The sequence below is a fragment of the Monopterus albus genome, unplaced genomic scaffold, assembly GCF_001952655.1.
Source record: "Monopterus albus unplaced genomic scaffold, M_albus_1.0 scaffold185.1, whole genome shotgun sequence".
NCBI classification, from domain to species: Eukaryota; Metazoa; Chordata; class Actinopteri; order Synbranchiformes; family Synbranchidae; genus Monopterus; species Monopterus albus.
The window spans coordinates 562942-565312 of NW_018128065.1; the positions used below are offsets into that span (position 1 = coordinate 562942).

The 2371-nt window shown below is 38.8% G+C and overlaps 1 protein-coding gene across 2 annotated transcripts in view; it reads left to right on the forward strand.

The window, feature by feature from the left end:
* The first annotated feature begins 732 nt into the window (after positions 1–732).
* Positions 733–2371, forward strand: part of LOC109969890 (CD209 antigen-like protein E) — a 14152-nt gene continuing 12513 nt past the window's right edge. Inside the window, exons 1-3 of one of the 2 annotated variants that reach the window (XM_020617104.1) lie at positions 733–880; positions 974–1072; positions 1931–2092. In XM_020617104.1, the coding sequence (XP_020472760.1) occupies positions 811–880; positions 974–1072; positions 1931–2092 (331 nt within the window). In that variant the 5' untranslated portion in view covers positions 733–810. The remainder of the gene's footprint in view (positions 881–973; positions 1073–1930; positions 2093–2371) is intronic. The other variant, XM_020617105.1, reaches the window with a different exon arrangement.

A 2371-nucleotide genomic window follows, 5' to 3' on the forward strand; every position in this document is an offset into this window, starting at 1 on the left:
AAAAAAACTGTTGTATCACTTAGTTTCACAATTAGTTTTCAACACATAGGATTATTTTTAGACAAAGTATATCAGCAGACCAAAGACACTAGGGTTAATGTTTTGGTCAGTAGCATAAGGAGTAGTATGAACACCAGTATGCACATTTACTCTCTGAGCAGTAAATGAAAACCCCACTACAAGGAGCTTCCTAAGAAGTAAAATGTCTGTGTTCATGTCTCTTTAGAAGTTTTTAGTGGTCCACTTTATACAGACACCTGTGTTTGTACAAGCCTGTCTGACTTGTGCCCAAGCCAAGTCCCTTCATCAGCCTCCATCTGGTCTCCTATACCCATTACCTGTCCCCAGCTGTCCATGGTCTCATATCGCCTTGGAATTCGTTACAGGGCTGCCTCCATCCATACTTTGTACATCTATTTCAAATGTGCCACAACACTCTGAGTCTGTGCCCCAGCCTGGCCCCCCCATACAAAATGTTCTAGACCCGCCCCTGCTCATGTGGTCATGTGAATTACAGTATAGACTGTGTTAGAGTGCCACAAACCTTCCTGAGGGGGAGATCAGTGTGGATTTTTCTCATGAATAACGTCCTAAACTGCATGCCACGATAGACAGAAAGAGCTGTGGGTTTTTAGTCCTCTCTGATAATACGGTTGGCTACCAGAGGACTGTCATTCTACCTATTATGGTTAATGTACCACTGAAGCCTGTGACTTCCTCAAAAGTTAAAGTGTTGTGGAAATGAAAGCAAAACAACTTTCATTTACATCTGCTGCAGAGTTGACCTTAAAGGAGACTGCCTTATGAGCAATGGAGGAAATCCATGACAATGTTGGATATGATGAGTCTGTTCAAGCAAAACCTTCAAGAAATCAGACAGGTAAGAGTGTTCAATCAGACAGACAGGCTGTAAATCTCTACTGTTATCACTGTTGTATCACCGACTGTGTTCACTGGTCTTTTCTGTGTCCAGGTCCGAGGAGCTCTCAGAGGAGGTTTCATGCAGCTGTTGTCTGTCTGGGGCTGCTCAGTGTTTTCCAGCTGGTTGGGCTCATCGGCCTCGCTGTCCACTGTGAGTCTGGTTCACATTCAGGATTCAGTCATGATTTTAGGAGCATTATTCTGCTCTAAACAGTGCTCATGTTTTACTGAGATTTTAGTTTTCCTTTAGAAAGTGTCGTCCTGCCTAAGGCTCTTATTGTCTCCTTTGTTTGTCCTTAGTCTTGGTCTTATTTCTGGATTTTCTCGACTTTCCTCTCTTTTGTTTTTGTACTGTAACTATACGTATAAAAGACAACATTCATGTTTTATGAATATGACATTTTACCAAAAATATAAATATATGCAGATTCAAGCAGCTCAAGTAAAGCAGCAAAACAATGTAAGCAGAGCTTTGGATAAACATGAGCATCAAGCAAGCTTTAAGTTTGGTGGAATTCCTGCCATGTTTGATTATTAGTGCCTGTTGTCATGTTAACATATATTTCATATGAACATATCTGCTCAGAATAGATCAGGTTTTGTCATTACAGTACTGTACATAGGTTGGTTTCGCTTTGTGAACTTTGTTCACTGTTAGGAAACATTCTGACGTTTATATAGTAGATACAGCAGCTGATTCTGTATGATGTGGATGAAAAAGGTATTTTGTGTTAAGGAGAAATGTTCTTTTTATGTATTTCATTTTTTTTTGTGACTTTTTATATCCATTTACTGTGGTATTACAGTAAAGATATGACGTAGTTAGTTTATTGTATAATCAGGAAGTAACATATAAAAGAAGATAGTCCAGTTAATAAATAATAACTCAGGTGTTACAGTTAATAACCAGAGACTCATATACACAATTTTCCCCAAAAGAATATTGATTTTAATTATTTGGTATGTGATTCAGAGATCTAGTGATAATGTGTATTTTGTTTTATTTCAGACTTTGACTTCATACAGCATTCAGCTGCAGAACTCTCCACTGTCAAAGACAACCTGACCAACAGTCTTCAAGCCAGTAATAGTGAGGTTTTGTCTCTGACAGAAGAGAAGCACCTACTGAATGCCAGCCTCATTGAAACGGCTAAAAAGCGAAACAGGCTGAGTAAGTATGGGCCTGCAGACAAACCCTCTAAACCACAGGAACAGTGACAGTAAGAATAGATAGTGTGCCAAAGTATAATCTCAGTTCTACAAAATGTACTTGCAGTCAATATGTGCATTATTAAATAAATTTTTAGATGAGCATAATGTATTGGAGGTTTTTCAATCTGGTTTTAAAACTCGGCATAGTACAGAGTCAGCGTTGTTAAAGGTTTTTAACGATATTTACCTGGCAACAGATGCTTGTGGCTATGTGATTCTTGTTTTGCTGGATCTGACT